Raw genomic sequence first — 20,002 nt, 5'->3', positions numbered from 1 at the left:
ATGTAAGTGATGGACCCGAAATCCTCAAGTCAAGTGCGCTCCACAAGCCCCCCTTCAATCTCTAGCCTATGGACACAGTTTCCAAAGATGCAGCAGGCATGGAAGGTCCATGAGATAGGTGTTAACTCCCTGCTACATCATGGAGAAAGTTGTAGTTTTGGTCCCCTTAGCAATGAGTGAGCAACATGGCCAGTCTTAGCCGGCTACATACCACATCCAAATATTGCTAATGTAACAGCAGAACAGGTACGAACACTATTTAATAGTTTAGTGAGAATATATAGAAGCCTGACACAGTTAGTTATGCAATCAATTACTTTAAATCCTGCGAGGGCTGTTCAAGCTGCACAACCACAATTAGCTATACCGGGCATTGGCCAACAAACAATTAATGTAGTCATGGAGAAAGTTCCCATTAGGCAGGATTTAATTCTGTTCTGGATTGCACAGAAAACAAGTCATCTTGAAGCAATGTTTCCCCATACGGGAACACAGGAAAAACACAAAATTCTTACCATATGCTTGCCGATGGGGATGGCTCCCCCTGTGGAAGACTGTGTCACTTGGAGCACAGCCTTCGCTGCAGTATAAACCGGAACTCATGGTACACCCTCATTAGCTGTTTTTCCAGAAGTGGTAAAACAGATCCCGAATTAGCACGGGGCAGATCCAGCCCTGGACTGGAGGTTGAAACCGATGGCCAATTTTGCTGCAGTGTCTACCATAATGTTAAGTAATATTCAGGAGGAAGCAGCAGTACTGGCTCTACACCAGCGCCTAAGGGATTTGCATCCAGGAGCGCAAATTACCAAAAATGTTCAAAGAAACGTACGCTACAGTGGGTAGAGATAATGCAGGAGCCAGACCTATTAAACCACAAATTAAGAGTAATTCTGAAAGGAATAACTCCAACCTAGCGCCTTACTCTTTGACTAAGAAGAAAGGCGATAATAAAAATAAAGAAAAGACTAAGCCACGGGGTGGGTCTTCTCAAGAGGAAGCCACTGAACAGCGCTAAGATCTGCTCAACTGTGAAACTATTAAAATGGTTTACAAGTATCAGGATACTGATGCACGTTCATCTTGTTCCTTTCTTGAATCGTCTAAAAAAGGCACAAAGCGAGGTGAACGGTCAGATCGCAGAACAGAGGTGGGCGTGAATCTGAAGGAGGACTCGAAGTGCTCATCTGGCTACATCATAAACAAGGAATACAAACTTAAACAGTCCAAGCCTCCATTCAAAAAGAAGAAAGTGGCCGGCATCAATGTGAAGCATGCCACGGATATTGAGGACACTGCTTCTTAACAGGGAGTGGGTTCTGACCATGCTGGACTGCATGACAGAAGTCACAATAGTTCGCCAGAACCTTATGGATTGTCTGGCGGCAGTAGCATTGAGTAACTATGTCCAGGTGGAAACACCGGATACGAGAGTGAGCGTTCCACATAGTTTATACGAGATGGAGCTTCAGATCGAAGGGAATATACAACACCCAATAAAAGTTTTTGGGGGGGAGAACTTGTCATTCAATTTTGATATTCTTTTGGCCAAAAAGGATTGGCAACCTGAATTCATGATGGATTGCCTAAATGGAGAAACTAACTTTACCTGCCTTCTTCGACCTCCTCCCGAATCAGTTAAAAGTTCATATGCCATGGAGTGGGTGTTAGCGTTGTCTCCTGCGTTATACTGTAACCATGTAGACTACTAGGACAGTTCCCTATATCACTTAACACCAAGGAGGTCAATCCCACATCCTCAAAGACCGCGCCCCATTAAGAATGATGCCAAAAAGCAGGTTAGACAAATTCTCACACAACTGGAATATCAAGGTGTAATCGAAAGTTGCACGTCTCCTATGAATAATCACTTGTTTCCAGTAATGAAACATCATTATTAGATTAGACTTTTAAATACAGCTACACATACATTCACTTTACAGAATGTGCATAGTGTAGTACTAATGAAGAATATAATATATAAAACTACACTTGATATCTCAAATGGATTTTTCTGCCAAAATATAGCACCTGAAAGCTGGTATTTGACAAGCTTCAGCGCTTTAGGTTCTCAGAAACATTTGTCGTTTACCCCAGGGGTATACGACCAGCCCTGTATTTGCAGTCATGGGCTATAAATTTAACTTTAAAAAAATCTAAGATTTCCCATCTCCGAGTCTTGTTTCTGGGATATTAGCTGTCAATTGAAGGCAAAAGCCTTGCCATGCTCTTCTTAGAGAAGTGTGCACTTTTACAACCACCAAACACATTGAATAAACTTCAATCCATATTGGAATTCCTACATTTTGGCAGAATTGCATACCAGATTAAGCAGAAGGGGTTAAACCATTTTACAACTCGATTCATCCAGGCTTTTCGAGTACACATTGGACAACTGAACACACACACAGATTTTACTTTCAGTCCAAGCTGACATTGTCGCTTCACAACACTTACTCACACATGTAAACACCACAAACCTGGTGATACAGATAATTGCGGGGTCATCAGAGTACACCCATGTTACATTCAATGAAGGTGACAGAGTATCAATTGCATTATAAATCGCATTTATACGGTAATGCGGAAATGAATTTTTGCACCAACAGAAACAATACTGCCGGCGGTACAGCTGCTGTGGTGAGAGAGAGAGAGAGCGCGAGCATGGGGGGGAATAATAGTCGTCACCCCAGTACCTGCCTTAAAGGCTGTGACAAAGGCCAGTATTCCTAATGCAAAAGCCTTACATCCACAATGGATACAATGGGCGAAATCTCTCACCGCAACAGTTGTAGACTACGCTTTCACTCTACACTACAGATGCAACCATTCCTGCAGTATGAACACGAATATCCTCTACCTAATGAAGGCATGCCTCTTGATCAGTATGATTGCATCATATATGCTGATTGCTCTGCCCAGCCTGCTGTAGGGACAATGCAACAATATTCAGCAGCGTGGTCAGCCGTAATAGGTCTCACGCATGATGGAGAATTCCACCCTGAAAAGACATACACACAGTCACTAGGTGACTACACTCCCCAGCGGAAAGAATTCAGAGCTTGGATTCTGGCCCTAGACAATACGGATACGGGATTCCCCACACTAATGGTGTGCAATTCGCATTATTGTGTTCAATCATACAATGAAAGCTTGCACTCAACAACATGAGCAATCACAGCTTAAAGCTAATATGTTACTGAGCTGGACACTCCATATCCTTTGCACTGTTCGCGTACCATGGCGACACTTTAATGCCACAAATCTGTCTTTACCTTACAATTTTACAAAACAGAAAATAATGGCACGGAAGGATGCAACATACATGATGTTACACATAAAGAAGTAAAAAAAAAAAAAAAAATTACAGTTCACTGTTGCTGAAACACCTTCCGCGGATTCGATAATCCACAGCTTTATTTCTCTGCCAATATCAACATTCCATCTTTAGTACTGTTCACAACACCATCAAGTCGGGCAGATATGAAGCGCTAAGGGAAGGGTACGTACACTAGTCATGGATTTTACCTTTTAGACATCGATGTAGGAATGGCAAAACTGAAGTTTTTCTTAGCGGCACAGACTGCGCGAATACTTTAAAAAGTTCCTTAGTGTGTATGTGAATGTCTCTGCATGCCGTATGTAACTCAGCTGTAGCTAATTTGCATTTCTATATGAAGGGTTCTCCAACTGCTGTGATCCGTCCGACTTTCTGTTTGCTCTCTAATGGGAGTTATTTTATGTTAAACAATCAGAGTTGGTGTGGCATGAAACCAAGAATTGCCTATCTCGTGAAGGTTTCTGCGGTCGTTACCTGTTGCACGGAAGTATTGTTTCCTCCTGCCTGTACAGTTAGGGAGGCAATGCTGTGGCCTTCAATTAAACTTTTCAGTGTGTGCTTTGATGCCTTAAGCAGACTGAAAGTTGCTTTGTTTCAGAAAGATGTGGCCTTAACATTTGCAAGGGAGACGTTTGATCTTCAAGTTGCAAGGTCATCTTCGGAGATACAGTCGCTACTTCACACTAATTTCCCCACACCATTTTGAGGAGCTGGTGCACCGCGTTTTTAATATGTCTAATACAACGGGAGTAGCACACTTTTTAAAGATCCTTGGCTCTGGTTCAGTTAGCACCTTCCAGTCATTCTTTGGAGTTATTTCATCATTCATACAATCCGTGCTTGAAGCATTTTTGAAGGTCTTCCGCTGGTCCTGCTCCCGATCGCCAGGACTGTGCTTTTATTTTTTCTATCCTGCAGTGGAGGTCCCACCACGAGGTCAAATGTATCCGACACTTACAATGTGCTCCTTTGTCGTGAAAGCATAAAAGTGTTTTGGCACACCCTTACTTCAGGAACCAAATTAACATTGCTTCTTGTCTTTTCAGCCTGTATGCCTACTCTCGAGTGTGCTTTAGATGTATGCTTGGGGATGCAGTCAGTGCAGTCACCTGAACATTGCCCTACTTATCGATCCGCTAATGGTCCATCTGTGCTGTTGTCCATGGCGCCTACCGTTGCTCCTAAATGCATTTTACGAGCCCACCTGGGATGCTTCTGCTCCTGGTCGATAGGATCTTGGCTCGACTTCTGCGGATTTGGCACTGGCTACTCCTCCTTAAGCAGCTGCTGAGGGGACTGGATAGGAACATTTATGCTCAATGGATCTGATTGGATAGGTGCCTGTGGGAACATCATCTGCGGTAACTAGGAGCAGCAATGTTTCATTTACTTCTCAGAACATTTAAACAATTAGGCAGTTTCGAGTCATGAGGCAAATTGTTTAATTCGTTTTTTTTAAATACTAAAATTGGTTTTCAAAATGTGATTTTTATATGCTTTTACTGAATTGCTTTAATTTTTTTATGTGGCTTTCATTATGCTTCCTGTGTTAATGGATCAGAGACTGTTTTTGCTTTTAAAAGTTTTTATATTTTACAGCCCATATGTTTTAGCATTATTTACTTTCCGTAGTGATAGCTTTATTTCACCTTCAGTGCAAGGAGTTGGTGTCACTTGGCCCACTAGAAACAGCCGCATCTTTATGCTCCCTTTTCATAAAGTTGCCTTCTTTCTGCAACACCGTGACTTTTGACATACATTTGTGTATGTGTCAGTGCAAGATAGGATTTCACTAAGCTGTATTTGCTTACATTTCATCTTCGTAGGCACACTATCATGACACCTTGAACATTGAGTTCAATGTATAGAGTTCACAAATGTCAGTATATTGTTGCCTAGTAGGCGACTACGCTATCTAGCTAACAAACAATTGCGGCCTGACCAAGAACTCAACATGGGCACCATTTATTATATATACGAATTCACTTCCTCATTAAAATCAGTGTAGCTCTGCGCTGACACTTTGAGGCTGTGGCATGCTGGAAATTCAGCTCAGCTGATCCCTGTCATCTCCACAATGGATGTCCCGCTCTACACCAAGACGGACAGCCTGATGACAATTGCCGGCAGGTAATGGGGAGTTAGATCACCCCTGGGATTCTTGGCAGATCACCCACCCTAGGCCAAACCAGGTTAGGAAGCGTTGGGAAGGAGAACCCTACTCTTCACTATCCTATATTACACTCTATATATTAGCTAGCATATATACATTGTTTTAGCACAATGGTGGAATTATTCATTCTCTCCACCACTCCTGTATTGCTAATTATGGTAATATGTTTCGTTCTATTATTGATTGCAGCACATGTATTTTACTCAAGAATCTCACTGCTTCAATAAATATTGAAACTGCAGTGTGTGTATTTCTTGCATATTTCCTTTGGGTATGCATGAGAGTCTGAACGAAAAGGGTCTTGATCTGTTACCACGTTTCCTTGGGGAGTCCGGATTGTCTTGTTCTGAGATTGCACACACATTTGTTACCCTGCAAGGTGCACTGTGAGCTAGCAGGACTTTAGGCCAACATTACCCGAGGATATGCAGGGAATCCAAATTGAACCATCCCAACATTTTATGTTGTCCAACAAACACACAGTTCTTACTGAAGAAGTATAAAGCCGCACAACTATATGATTAGAACACTTAGAACTTTAGGTAATGGAAAGCAAACATGACGTAGTATCAAACGTGATTAATGCACTTCTGTTTAATGATTCGTCAGGAACATGTACTACCATATTTGACAAAAAATATTGTAGAAGGGATAATGCTTATGAATTTCTCCTTTCCATTTACCTGCATTAGTAGGAGCAGGCACTGAATACGCTGTATTGTTGTTCCAATATTCTTTATTGTTTTAATAAAGGAATACAGATAATTAAGATTATATCGAATACAATACAGCAAGTCTTATAAAACATACCAAAATGAGGAATTCATAAATAGAAGTATATTTAATGTAATAAATACGTTAAATGTAACACCCAAGTAATTAATTGATAAGAAAAAACAATTTCATGAAAGTGGTTGTATTGCTTAGATAAATAATGCGAATAAAGAAGAGAGAGAAAGAGGAAAGTAAAGACGAAGAAGAGGAAGAGAGGAGAATAATCAAGAGAATAAGCACGAGATGGGAACGCCTGCTTCTTTGAGAGAAATAGCTTAAGAGCAAGATACAAAAGGAAATTGAGCCACCAGTCCTTGCGAAGCCAAGTCCATGTATCTATCCAAAGACCTCCGAACCACACTAGAAGTAGACGGCGTATAGTGCTTGTCTTCAACCAAGGTATGAGCCCCTCAAAGAAATGATACCCAAGCCCACCAAGTATGGTACGATACTGAATTAAAAGATTTCCACTCTGTAAATATAATTTTAACAGCAATTGATATAAGCAAGTCTAGCAATTGCATATCCGTATCCTCAAACGGTAACTGGGTTGGTGCAGCCCATGGGCCTAATAAGATTAAAGCTATTGAGAGCTCAAAATTAATACCAAAAATTAGCAGTAAGTGTTTGTGGACCAATTCCCAAAAAGGTTGCAACATCGAGCATTCAAAAAACATATGTTGATGGGTTCCAGCAACTAGTTTGCAACTCCAACAAAGATCGTTATCTTTAAGTTTTAGTTCATGTAGACGAACCAGGGTCCAGTGTAGGAGATTCAGATTAAAAACTGATCGAATAAGAGAAGGAGCAATCTTATTCCTTAGCGAAAACTTCCAGATGAGCTGCCAGGTTTCCTGTGAGATATGTTTAAAAGTATCATGTTCAAAATGGTGTAGCCATTTCTCCTGTGTATAAAAACGTATAAATATGCAATATGACCCGATCTGTACCACATAGAGAGAAGCGAAACAGTAGTTGACTCAGGATAAAAAGGTATTTTAGATAAAGCTACCTTCAGTTTCAGAAAGGAATACAAATCCATATTACTGAGATTATAGTCTTTAGCTAAAGAGGAAAAAGGAATCGGGTCTTGCTTATAATCATAAAAGTCTTTGACCAATGTAATGCCCTTCCTCGCCCAGGAAAACATCGTACCAGAGTCAATATCAGTCACAATTTTAGGATTATGCCATAGAGAGGACCACCTGGATTTATGAATTGGTTTAGAAACCTTCTGTCTATGCATTTTAATGCATTGATTGTATCTGAGATAATGCTACTTGAGAACGGATGGGTCAACGTAGATGCGGTCAAAAAAGTAGAAGTGGGAAGCGGAGAGCACAACTCTCGTTCAATAAAGATCCAAGGAGGGGTGTGGTTGGAATCCGGTGCAAACCAGAGAGCCCCTTGGGATGCTAAAAAGGCAGTTTGATACAAGTTCCAGTCCGGAAGATTGCATCCCCCCAGGGCATAGGGTTTTCTAAGATGTTAATATGCTATTCTAGCGCGTTTATCACTCCATAAAAATTTTGAAGTAAGAACCTCAATCTCATGGAAAAAGGATGAGGATAGCTTCATAGGCAGCATAGACGAAACAAAATTAACAATGGGAGTAATCATCCTCTTCAAGATCTGAAAGCGTCCCCACCAGGAAATGTAATTAGGCGACCACGCGTTCAGTAGGTCATTAACCTTGGCTATGATAAGAGCTTCATTATATATACTGTTGTGACATCGATAAAGGATTGTGAAACCTTTGATTGAACTGCAACCGATTGGTCTGACTGCAAAATGCTCTAAAAAATACTTATGTAGCAAAATCCTATTCCGTAGTGGTCTGACAAATTGCTATGCCCTTGTCTATATAATCTTTGCTTAGCAGATATAGAACACCCAATAATCCTTACATATATTCTTATCCTCCTTTGGTCTCAAGTCCTGAATAAACGATGTTATTGTACACTGATGACATGTAGTGAACACCTTGCGATCTACAGAACCATTGAAGGTATAGGGAAATGATCTACTTGGAATAGAAAGATCTTTAGCATGAAGGTGCCTTTTTGGGAGCATATGCTGTCGGTATGAATGGTTTCTGAAGAGGAATATAGTAGAGGTAGTCTTGGTCTTCACATTGTTTGGAATAGCATTAGAATTTGACTAAATATGGGTCCCTATTCAGTGGACCCGCATGCTGCTGAACAGCCTAAAAGCGCCATTAGTTTGGAAGTTCTTATGTTGCTCTTCTTTGTGAGCATTACAGTGCACTTTAAGTAAACACAATAAAACAACTATTAGGTCACATTATTATTTGGTTTTAATGGTAGGATGGCTATATCTTAATCTTCTGCCAAAGGAGGTCCAGCATCTTGAGAGTAAGTTCTGGAGGTCATCAGTGAAAAAACGTAATGTCATGCAACAAGAATTGCATTTTATATTTTGATCTTGTAGAAGAGAATTCTTATAAATGTTATTTACAGAGATAACATTTCAATATATTTGATTAATTTGTGCCATAAAGAGTATTATAAGGGGATCCTAAACTATTATAAAATTATTGGAAGATTTGCTTAAATAATGCGTTCAAATTTCCCAATATTATCTAAGCTGATATTTTGAATGATCTTGCAGTAGTGTCAGAACCTTAAAAATCTGATGAAGAATTATCTAAAAGAAACACAAATTGCCAGAAGCTAAAGAACATAATGAAAACATTTTCTTTAAGAGTAGCTAGATACAATGATGAAAGAAGATGGTGAAGCTATACAATCTGAAATCTATTACAGAGTAATGCTTTAAACACCCTTGTTATGATAGGATGTATGACTGTAGTACTAATTAAGATTAGCCTGTTCCTTTGATAGATTTTCCCTTAAACAATGTTTTATTTGGGTGTTTCTTTGAAGAGTATCGATTGAATTTAGGGCCTTATTTAGACTTGGGCGGATGGGTTAGTATGTCACAACAGTGATGGATATCGCATCCGCTGAAATATAAATCCCACAATATCATATGGGATATAGGGAATATCCGTCGCCATTGTGACCTGTCCTTCGAAACAAGGCCCTTAGTCTGTTTTACTGTAATTTTGGAGTTCCTAATGTATTTGGTGAGTGATCTTAAAGATCTCTATCTAAAGGTGTGTTTTAACAATTTTGGATGTGAACAATATGTAATTTTGGCAGAGGAAATCTCCAGTAGCAAACATGTAGTATCCTTGCTGTGGTGACCTTATGATGTGCTTGTGGATTTTGAAACACAAATTACTTTGGTGCATAATACTTTTATTGCTGAAAGACCATACTAGCTTGAGTGTCTGTTACCGATTTGTACAGTCAGTAGCACGCAGACTTACCCTCGGTTTTCCAGTCCTGGCATGATTATTTCAGTGCTCTAGAGCTATACTTTAACGTATTCAGTCCACCGACTGACTAGATAGATTTAATTAATTTATAGTACCGTACATTATATACAATGAAGTAATGCATTTCTCTTTTTCATACCCTCTGAAATTATGATAGGAACCATGGAATCAATCTCTATGATGGGAAGTCCTAACAACCTTGACAAATCATTCTTGCCAAACTCTGTCAATGGCATAAAGGGGACCAAAAAGATGACCATTGGCATACTAGGAAGTGGGGACTTTGCCAAATCATTATCCATTAGACTGATTCGATGTGGATACCACATTGTTCTTGGAAGCAGAGACCCTAAACGTGCCTCAGAGTTTTTCCCTCATGTGGTCGATGTGACTCATCACGAAGACGCTGTGACAAAATCAAGCATTCTGTTTGTTGCTATACACAGAGAAAATTATACCTCGTTATGGGACCTGAAACATCTGCTTGCTGGAAAAATATTAATAGATGTGAGTAACAATATGAGACTTGACCAGTACCCTGAATCAAATGCTGAATATCTGGCATCACTGTTTCCTGATTGCTCAGTAGTGAAAGGATTCAATGTAATTTCTGCATGGGACCTTCAATTGGGGCCGAAAGATGCCAGCAGGCAGGTAAGCACTTTTTTGTTTACTAAATATGATCCTGTGTTTATATTGCTATTAAAGGAACAGTATTTGTTTTGTTTATTAGTAGTATTATATAGCACATGCAAGACCTCATTGGTGACGGAATGCTTTATAATCACATTGGGTGAGTTGAATATTCAGAGTTTGGAACATACAGCTTTATGTGTATCCCAGCCTGATGTATATATGTTCCTCACTGCTACAGGGATGCACTTTGTGGGGACCATAGCAGGTAAGATGTTGAAAGTACTGCTTCAGTGTCCTGTCTGGGCTGCTGCTTAGTGGAGCTACAAGCAGTTTGGAAATACCTGTGTTTTGGGTGTTGACTTAGACTGTTCTGAACAGCATTATTGATTTGATACTTATCTTAAAATTGGGGTTCTGGGACAAAAGGAGTCTGAGTTGTAATTGTGCTCCCTTGATGTGTACTTGCGGGTTATGTTTTTTTTTCATGTGGAAGCCCAGGGATGTTGTTGCATGCTCCACTATTGAAGTGTTAGAGCACAACAGTGAGATAAATCTTGTTTGACTCTGCATACGAGAGTTATGTGGGACAGCAGGAGGAACTCTATTACTTGGGCAATGCTTTAGGTAGTGACGGGGAAACCATGCTTGAAGGTCCTTGAAAAGTTTGGCCAAAAACTCAGGATCTTTGGGGAAGAGTTTCAGATATAGTTAAGTATCCCGACCTAGAAGTGATAATAGATGTTGGCACAATTAACTTAATGTTAAGGTTGAGAATTGTGAGGGAGAGGCACTTCTTGTTGGAACAAAATAAGGTTAGTAATGTCATTTAACCAGAATTTGTAGAGCGCACTTCACCAGACTGTTTCTTGGCACTGAGCTCATCATGTAGGATGATACTGTTGGACAGGGGTGTTAATCGTATGCTTGTTTAAATAGCCAGGTTTTCTAGAGCTTCCTGAAAATCGAGTAACATGGGACTGTTGTGATCTCGAGATAGTGGGAATTCCATATGTTGGGAGCAAGGACCGAGAAACTGGAGCCAGCCATTATCTTCTTTTTGAATTTGGGCACCATGAGGTAGTTCATAAACATGGACGCAGAGAGCGTTTAGGGGTGTACTTCTTGATTTGGTAGGTGAAGAATGCAGGCCATTTTCGTTGAGCGTTTTAAAGATAATAGATCCAGTATTAAAGACGGACCTTTGTGCCACGGGCATTCAAGCGAGATTTTTCAGCAAGGGGGTTATGTGACACCTTCTGAGCTGTCGGTATATTAGCTGGTCTGCTTGATTCTGGACAATTTGGATCCTGCGAATGAGGTATTTTAGGTAAGCCAACGTATATGTTTGCATAATCAATTCTAGAGAGAACTGGAGTGATGACAACCTGAGTGAGGGCTTAAAGCGTGAGGAAATTGGCAATTTTCCTAATTCTGCAGAGCAGGGAAAAACAAAGAGGAAATCCCTGACCAAGTTTAGGGTTTCAAGAAAAGTTCATAATCGATTAGCACCCCAAGGCTTTGTTCTGACTTTTTCGGAGTTCGGGGCAGCGGTTTCCGGTTTACGGAGACCAGAATGATGTGTCTAGTAGTTTATCTGGCCATTTCGATTTTGTCTCAATTAAGTTTAAGGTTGTTACTATTCATCTAGTCGCTTATAAACAGCATTGTGGATTGGAAGGTTTCCATCGATTCGGGGGTGTTCTCGATCTTGAACAGTATTTGCAGACTTTCCGCGTAGTTATATATAGCATAGTTTCTATTTTTAAAGGAGTGTACTAAAGGACGTATGAACATTAAAGAGGTTGTGGGAGGAGCCCTGGGCAACGCTACAGTCTAGGTGGACTCTGGATAGGGTAAACAGGGGTCAGTTGGACAGATTGGGAGAGGTCCTTCAGGAAGGAGGTAATCCAATCCAGCGCCAAACCCTGCAACCCCGCGGCCTTGACAGAGGCATTTGGCAGTTTTTATGTAGTGACACTAGTTCTATAATTTGCTGCTTTGTAACTAATAAAATAATCTATGCCAAAATGTCACTTTCATCGTTAATGGCTTGTTGGAAATTTATAGTGTTTTTCATTTGTGTTCTAACTTTCAGTAATTTCAATCAAAGACCTTCCTCTTGTATTGTAGTAAATATGCTTTCTATTTACGATCGGTGCTAAAATGAGACTTCCAGAAGTAGTGGTTTGCCAAACCGCACAAAGCCCCTCAAAATATTTCAATATTATATAATATTAAATATGATCTCTGAAAACTCTGTAAATGCTACTACCATTCTAGCATAATGGGTCATAAAGGTGAATTCGCTCTTGAGCAATAGTTTACAGTCAAATTTACCTTAGAACACCTGCAAGGAATTCACAGATAGATTCTCAGCAGATGTAAACCAATTTACAAGTGGAAATGCCTCCTTCCTGGGTGTGAAGAAATCCTCACTTGTAAAATCCACTCAAGAGGTGGGAAGAGGTTGTTCCAAGGCGTGGCTTGCCTTGGGAATCTGTTAATGCCCACAAATTAGCACATTTATGTGGATTGCCAAACTCTTCCCCACCCCCTTTGCATACTAGATATGGCTGGAGATTTGCACCCTGAGTAACATTCCTTCCAGGGTCGGAAGAGGGACGGCTCACCCCCACATTCTGTGACCGTGTAGAAGTCCTTTATCCAAAGGAAACATTTTTTTCTCATGAATGAAAAAATAAAGCGTTTGCGTTTACACTTGTGCTCCTATGTTCCCCCGCGTTGACTCCTCTGCTGTGGCAAACGCCATACAGGGAGAATAGGAACCTCTGAAAATGGTTGTGTGACATTCCCAGAAACAAGCCTAGAAACCTGTACCTGGTGCAGCTTTAAAGTGGTACTTCTGGGAATATTTGTGAATTCCTGAAAGTAGTAACCTTGCACCTAGACTTAAAACTGCCAATGCAGATTTACTACTTTTTTAATGTGAATATGGCCCAATATGTTCCTGAGGGAGCCTCTATCACTAGCAGCAAAAAGACAGCTGGTTAATTGAAGAGAAAATACAAATACTGCAAGATGGGATCCTCCTGATACCATCATTCTTTTTCCAATAGTGCCAGTGGTAAAACCTACTGTTGTGGGAATGCTAATTGCAAATGCTCAGTTGGTCATCTGGGTTTCCTCTGACTCCGTACCAAAGATGGGATCGCAGATTCAGGTAAGCAGTACAAAATTGCTGCAATGATATGCAGAAGAGATCCTAATAGATATTGCATCTTAGAGAAGATCTCCATGATGACTAGATTAATCTGTCTTTTTGTAGTTCACGGAATAGGCTGCCATTAATACAGACGTGCAGTGTCAAGTCATAACTATGTCGGAACAACTTTATGTACTTGTGCAATATTGTCACACATATATATTGTGTCAATTCCACCACCCCTTTATCATCAGGCCATGTAGTTCCCACCAACAAAGACTGAGTTTTCTCCACATTCAACGTATTGAATTTTTCTGGTACTAACCCTGCCATCCTAAACATATATCTTGGCAGTCAGCATTGATTAAGATTTTATGCAGAGCACCGATAAGGGGCATACCTCTCTTGTCTCACAATGCATACATAATGTATTTGTGGTTGACCCATTATTATCTTTGCCTTGGGCAATATGTATAATGCCATAATCAATGAAAAAACTATTGAAATGTGACCATCTCCTTGAAGTTATCCCAGAGAAAATTCAACACATACTTTATTGAGTGTTTCTTTCCCCTCATCCACCAATTAAGAGTTGGTGGGATCTCTTCACCCACTCAATTAGTACTCCTCTCCATATTCGAATGTGACACACAACAGGGAATAAAGCTATGTTTTCTTTGGACACTTACACTTGTGGCCACATATAGCAGGCTCAGTGGTAGACTGTATGCATACTTTTAGGTATCCGCTTTAAGCAAGTATTTAGGCTAGAATGAAATGGCAAAAAGAGCAGGAATATCCTTTTTTTTTGTTTTGCTTATTTTACCCTTTATCTTGGCTTGTTTCCAAGAAATCGGGGGGGGGGGGGAGGGTAGCTTTTTTTTCAAATCCCCAAGTTATTGTGGGCAATGTATGATATACATTTTGCAAGCCGATGAAGCAAGTTACTTGATTTTTCTAGGCATGTGCAAGTGGGAAAGCTAGATTTGTTTTAACAATGCCTATCTGTCTTCTGCCTTACAAGCCACATTTTTTTCTTTTTTCAAAGTACAAAGTACCTTTATTGTTTGAGCTAAAGTAGCTATACAATAAAAACATGCATAATAAATTATAAAGTGCAAAAATTATTGTAGCAGTTATCTCAGTGCAAATGCATAAACTCCTTCAATATTGCATTCAAGACAGATATCGAAGTACAATTCATACACAATATCTAATACTTCAGTCTTGGTTCTAAAACCCAGTTGCATGTTACAATCAAACAAAGAAAAAAACCCTCTAATTTTATAAAATACTCATAATGTAATTGCGTAGATTCATACTTTATATAGCTTTCTAGAGTAAAAAAAACTGCCATAGAAAAAACAGTTTATACCCTTCAGCAGCTAAGTAATCCTGGCTTAGCTCAAATGAACTCTTGTTGCTTTCCATGCTGTTACTGCAAGGTATATTTCCCTTGAGTCAGTCCTGTAACAAAGTTCGAGGGTTTTCTTGCATCGCCGTATGTTATGTTTTAAAAACCAGGATCGTAAAAAGTACTTTCTGTGTTGCAAGGTGTTGGTACATAAAAACATTAAACGGGCTATTGTTTCTGAGCTTCCTAAGGAATAGTTACAGGTGTCCGAGATGTTTTCCACAGACTTCAACCACCATTTTTTTTAGTGAACGACAATACCTGCAGAGTACCAAGCCTAAATTTTATGTATAGAGATCTTTTTCTACTGGAAAGATCATATTCATGTAAGCAGGCCTCAAAAAATCTAATCGCCCACTCACAATGGCAAGTTAGATTTTATCAGGTTGAGCTACTTTTAGCACCTACTGGTCCGTTCCAGCAAGTGAACATAATCTGGAAAGGAACAGGTTTTCTTTTCATTTAGAAAGTGAATGAGCAATAAACATTCCATTAAATCTTGTTTTTATCTTGACACATTTGCTGTCTGTTCAAGTAAGGAGGTTAACTATCAGTTTGCCTTTTTACTAATTGCTGCTTGGAAAATTGAGTTTATTTTTCTTTCTCTTACTACAGTTAGAGGTTTTTGTCAAGTGAGCTGTCTGACAATTATTGTGAAACAAAAGGCTGTATAATGTCATTTTCTTTTTCTAACACAACATTTAGATATCTTGTAAATGAATAGTAGTTATTTCAAAATATCTCAGGAATTACTATAGACATTTTGTTTGTAATTGAGAATTGTGATGCAAACAAAGATTTAAATAGGAGCAAAACAAATCAGAACACTTTACTTGGTCATGTGCAAATGGCAAATATTTACAGAAACTTGATTTCCAAACATTGTTCATACACTATATAGTTTTATCAGTAAAACCACATATCGGTGGTAAGTGACCCCTGACCCTCTGGGCCGGTCACACCACGCACCGCGCACACTCCCCGTGAGTGAGCCCAGGCTGCCCCCGATCCCGCTGAGTGCCGCCGCTGCCCGTAGCTGTGCTTCTGATAGTTTGTATTTTTGTCACTGCCTCTGTTGCTTGTTTTTCGTTTTTGCCTCTGTTGCGTGTCTAGTATTTAGCACTGTAGAGTTTTCTTTGTATTTTGCATTTGCTTCTCGTCGTTGCCTCTGTTTCAGCGTATTTGTGCCCCCTGCCGCGTTCCCGCCCTCTCCCCGCTCCCCGCCGCTGCTCCCCTGCGGCCCGCCCCTTTCTTTTCTGTATCCCTCCCATTGGCCGCCCCGCTCCCGCCTCCCAGCTGCTCCTCCCTCCCACTTCCCCATTTATGGCGGAGTGCACGCGTACGCGCAGCGCTCACGCGCAGCGGGTGCGCCGATTGTGCGCCGAAGGCGCGCCAAAGGCAAGCCCGTCTGCGCCCGTCCGCGCCTGGACCGCGCCAGGACCCCTGGCCCCCGTGGATGCCAGCCCACACGACGGACTTACGACTCCACCACTCTCTACGCACTCAACGCCGGCCGAAACCCCGCCTGCTACCAAGCCACCCTGAGACGCACCCATGGACCCTTCACCTGCCAAGCCTGCAAGTTCTCCTGCATCCGGACCTGCACCGCTCCCGCCAAACCGAGCCCCAGCAACCACCGCCTGAGGTGCATCCTGCTCAACACCCGATCCGTCCACAGGCACGCCATCGAACTCTGGAACCTGCTCGACACTACAGCACCAGACGTCGCCTTCCTCACGGAAACCTGGATGAACGCCTCCTCAGCGCCCGACATCGCCATTGCCATACCGGACGGATACAAGATCACCCGGAGGGACCGCGTCAACCAGACGGGAGGAGGCATCGCCATCGTACATAAGAACACCATCCGCATCTCGACCAACTCCGACGACACCTTCACCGCCGCCGAACACCTCCACTTCCAGATACACACCGACCCCAAAACGACCCTCAGAGGCACTCTCATCTACAGACCCCCGGGACCTCGCACACAATTCAGCGAAGACATCGCAGACTTCATCATCCCGCACGCCCTCCCCTCGCCGGAGCTGGAACAAGATCACCGCCGAGCAGCTCACCGCCTCCCTCAACCAGAACCCTCCCACCAGCACAACGGACCCCAACAAAGCAGCCAGCAACCTCACACAGTGGCTGACCGCCTGCGCCGATGACCTCGCACCACTGAAGAACCCTCCCAGCAGACCCGGCAGCAAGAAAACCCCCTGGTTCACCGACGAACTCAAGGACTCCAAGAAGAACTGCCGCACCCCCGAGAAAGCCTGGCGCCATGACCAGACCACAGACAACAGGACCGCCCTCAAGCACGCCACCCACAAGCACCACCAGCTGATCCGCGCCACCAAGAAGACAGCACTCAAAGAACGACTGGACAACAACGCCCACGACAGCAAGGAACTCTTCAGCATCGTCAAAGAGTTCTCCAATCCCAGCGCTGGAAACAACGACATCACCCCCTCGCAAGACCTCTGCGACTCACTCGCCTCCTTCTTCCACCGCAAGATCGCCGACGTACACAACCGCTTCGGCGCACAGACCACGCACACAACCACCGAACCAACGCCCGCCACCACCACCCTCTGCAACTGGACCCCGGTCAGCACCGAAGACACCACCCGCACGATGAACACCATCCACTCCGGATCCCCTACCGACCCCTGCCCCCACCACGTCTTCAACAAGGCCGACGCCATCATCGCACCCCATCTCCGGGACATCATCAACGCCTCCTTCCACACCGCCACCTTCCCGGAGAGCTGGAAGCACGCCGAGCTCAGCGCCCTCCTGAAGAAACCAACAGCGTACCCCACCGACCTCAAAAACTTCCGCCCCATCTCGCTCCTCCCTTTTCCTGCCAAAGTCATCGCCAACAGACAGCTCGCCGCCTTCCTCGAGACGAACGGATCCCTCGACCCCTCACAGTCCGGCATCCGAGCCAACCACAACACCGAGACCGCCCTGATCGCAGCCACCGATGACATCAGATCCCTGCTCGACAACGGGGAAACAGCGGCCCTCATCCTCCTGGACCTCTCCGCAGCGTTCGACACCGTCTGCCACTGCACCCTAGTGCAGCGCCTCCGCAACATCGGAATCCAAGGGAAGGCACTGGAGTGGATCATCTCGTTCCTCGCCGGAAGAACCCAGAGAGTCCGCCTCCCCCCGTTCAGATCCGAAGCCACCGAAGTCATCTGCGGCGTACCACAAGGATCATCACTCAGCCCAACCCTCTTCAACGTCTACATGAGGCCCCTCGCTGCCATCGCACGCCAACACAACCTCATCATCATCTCCTACGGTCGTCGTTTCTTTTCCTTTGCTGAAGTATTTCCAGGTTTCTTCCAGGTGTCATCCACAGTCTCCACGGAATAATAAGCCTGAAGTACAAAACATCCAGGTAAGACAAGTATAAATAGAACTAAAGTTATTCTCTGCCTAATGATGGATCTATTTTTTCTGTTAGTTTGCAATAGAAAACATGAGCAGCTCTGACTTAGTTTATATTTGCAAGGTTTAAACCAGCGTGAAATCAAATAAAAACACATTTGGCCTCTTTGGGGATGAAAACCTGAGGCATTGATGCGCTTTAAAGACACAAATGTCATGGATGGGTGGAAAATAATTTAGAAAGGCTGCCTACTGTGCCAGGAGGAATAAATGCGGCTTTGGAAGGCTGACTTGTCCGTATTCTCCTCCGCAGAACCATTTTGCAGGCTCAGAAATGTATAAATCAGTACGTGGGTATAAATGATAAAACAGCACAGGATTCCTGGGTGGTCCGGCTTTAGAACTGGTGGTGCCCAGTGCGACAATGTTTGCGCCCCACAGATTCCATCACTACCACCCTTTAGCAGTGCCCCCCTCAAGTCTCCATGACCACTCTCTCTCAAATATATTGAATCAGTTATATAGTGCCACCTATACCAGTGTAAGGTGTCAGGGCACTTATCACACACACATTACACAGAGACAATCAATCATATGTGTGTAAATGAGTGTGTAGGAAATGTTTCATAAGCCAGAGGACTACAAGGTAAGTCACATGTCATCCATACTGGTGGTAGACAGTAAGTTTGCTTAGTCTGGAGAGGCACAGACTCAGAATTTAAAGGGTTGTGGGGGTTCCATTTAATAATTAGGAGTGTTTGTTACTGAAATGAACCCTTTTTGAAACAGATTATAATGAAAGATGGAGGAAAACATCATAGTGCTCTAATAATCCATACTGTTTGCATGCAGCTCTTGAATGACAGTTATTAGCTCATGTTAGGATTTTAACATTCTACACTACTTTTAACCAAAGATCTGACAAAGGCACTGACCTATTTAAACTAGCTTCACTGTGTGATGTGCATGGTACACATGCTTTGCAGCAGGCACATTAACACTCCGGGGTACCATAAATGAGTTAAAACTTCCTCCAGAAAAAACTCCTCTCTCTACGAAGAACATTAATCACCGGAGTCTTCTCGATATTTTTTTTGTTGTATGAAAATTGCCGGAGGCCAGCAATGCAGCACCGGGTGATTTTTAAATTATAAAATCCTTCCAAACATTTGATGCAGTCAGCTTGACTGGTCCTACACGTCGTAATAGGCGGAATGCTTGAATTAATTTCAACCTCTGGCATTGTTTTTTTCTCACTCTTTCACTATAGACGAGGACAGTCCTGTATAAAGATTAGACTTCTTCCTACTTCAGTAGGAACAGCCACGCTTAAACTGCTGGCCACATTGCCTCTGAACAGGAGTAAAAGTAAAGCTCTTAGATGTCATTTTAAAAACAGAAGAATTCAGATTAATCTCTGCATCTGCACTAGGCTTGTGCCTACAATGCTGTTTGGTGGGGCGCAACAACGAAATATGAAATGCCACTTCCTCCCTGATCTACCTTAGCGTGACAATTCAGAAATACAACTACTAGTAACTAGAGTCGGTTACAGAACGGGTATTTTCGTTGTAATTAAAGTATTCGCTGGAGCGAAAAATATTAAATCAAGTTAGTATTTCTGTTAACAAGAAGAAACCGCCAAGAAGCAGCATATTTCTCCTCTATAAGCACAGTATGTGGTTTTGGCAGTTTCAACACTATAAATCGGTTCATGTTTGGAGCGCGCTTAT

At 42.3% G+C, this 20,002-nt stretch overlaps 1 protein-coding gene across 2 annotated transcripts in view; it reads left to right on the top strand.

Annotated features, from left to right (window-relative positions):
• The window catches only part of STEAP2 (STEAP2 metalloreductase), a 224,168-nt gene that overhangs the window by 11,286 nt on the left and 192,880 nt on the right, over positions 1-20,002 (top strand). For both annotated transcript variants that reach the window (XM_085631358.1, XM_085631359.1), the window contains exon 2: positions 9,809-10,305. In XM_085631358.1, the coding sequence (XP_085487484.1) occupies positions 9,809-10,305 (497 nt within the window). The remainder of the gene's footprint in view (positions 1-9,808; positions 10,306-20,002) is intronic.

This window comes from Triturus cristatus, chromosome 10 (genome assembly GCF_964204655.1).
Source record: "Triturus cristatus chromosome 10, aTriCri1.1, whole genome shotgun sequence".
Lineage (NCBI taxonomy): Eukaryota > Metazoa > Chordata > Amphibia > Caudata > Salamandridae > Triturus > Triturus cristatus.
Note: the sequence above shows the minus strand (reverse complement) of the source record. Positions and strands in the feature narration are given on the sequence as shown.